Source organism: Papaver somniferum, unplaced genomic scaffold, assembly GCF_003573695.1.
Source record: "Papaver somniferum cultivar HN1 unplaced genomic scaffold, ASM357369v1 unplaced-scaffold_7736, whole genome shotgun sequence".
NCBI lineage: Eukaryota > Viridiplantae > Streptophyta > Magnoliopsida > Ranunculales > Papaveraceae > Papaver > Papaver somniferum.
In genome coordinates, this window is record NW_020650678.1 from 1 (window position 1) to 1,422 (window position 1,422).

A 1,422-nucleotide genomic window follows, 5' to 3' on the forward strand; every position below is an offset into this window, starting at 1 on the left:
AGAAGCGAGCAGCCTCGACTTCATGCAACACACGCATGAAAACAATGTCACTCATACGCATTTTCCTCTTAAACGTGCATTTAGCAATCCCGTCTCTCTTTGCCGCCTGCCCAGTACGAAAATCATTAGAAACACAAAGAACAAAGTTCACATGAATGCCAAAGCTCCCGATAAGACAAAAACAGATCAACCAAAGAGGATATACAACTTAGACATTCACTCGGAGAAACAGTCCATGCCAGCTGCGGAAAACATAAGAGCGATGCAACATACATACGACTCATGTATAGAAGTCGAAAGAACATTCTTTCATGACTTCTAGTATCACAAAAGAAACTGGATGGCAACCTGTAATGTATATCTAGATACACATCATAAAACTATATTAACACTCAAGACCATACACAGAAGAGAGGATTTTGTTTGTAAACTTTGCACAAACCTCGTTAACATGCCCCCGATTTCCACTCTGAGTCCAAATAGGTGAACCTATAAATTCAACAACATCAACATCTTCTGGTTCAAACTTGATAAGAGACTTCCTCTGCTTGATTTTTAGAGGAGTTCCTTTCAGCTTGATTTCCTTCATTATCTTCATCTCAGGCTGTAAGTCAAGAACGACAGCCTTTGCTGCTACCCGAAGCGCTTCCTAATTCAAAATGCAAACCGTTTGGTAAAAGTAAGTATACATGATGTGGGTCATCGCACAGCAGATAAGTAGCACCTTCAAATCGCACCCTTAGATTTACAAATTGAAGGATCGCTCATTATGAGGAAACCAGATAAGTGACATGCATGTTACATTAACCAAACTATCACACATCGACATGCAAGAAAAACTAAAATACTATTCAAAAGTTTAGAATAAAGTCTCTGGAAATTCATTATTTTTGTTTAGTTTTCTGATCTTTGTCCAAATGATTTCCAAGAATCAAGGACAAGTTATATGAACTTAAACATATGGTTGATTGTTTAACTTGTAATCTTGAAATGCTCGTTTTCATTGCAATACGAATCAAACAAGTATAAAGTTCAAATCGAATACACTAGACCTTAGCAGTGTCATTGTCCTAGAAGTGGTTATGTAACTAAGACTGAGTGGCATTGTTGTCGTAACTATTGAGCTTCATGGTTCATAGTTTCTTTGTGTTTTTGTGCTTTCTCTGTGTGTTTCCGGTTTGAATTTCGACTAGTCACATAGGTCATGAAGTAATTTATACTAGTCATATAGGTCATGAAGTAATTTCTACTATTCATTATCGATAAATATGAAGATCAGTATCGATTTGAACTTCAAATTTGGTATAACGGAAAAGAAACTATGAACCACGAAGCTCCGGGAGGGTTCTGGCTTCAAACTTAGCATGATACATCATATTTATCGATAAATATGAAGCTCAGTGTCGATTCGAACTTCAAATT

General features: G+C 36.8%; 1 protein-coding gene across 1 annotated transcript; it reads right to left on the reverse strand.

The window, feature by feature from the left end:
* Positions 1-19: 19 nt before the first annotated feature.
* Positions 20-649, reverse strand: LOC113344513 (pre-rRNA-processing protein TSR1 homolog; the record flags this gene model as incomplete). Its single annotated transcript, XM_026588461.1, has 2 exons — positions 20-106; positions 443-649. Coding segments are annotated over 2 exons (294 nt in total), but the record flags the coding sequence as incomplete, so codon positions are not given.
* Positions 650-1,422: the final 773 nt, after the last annotated feature.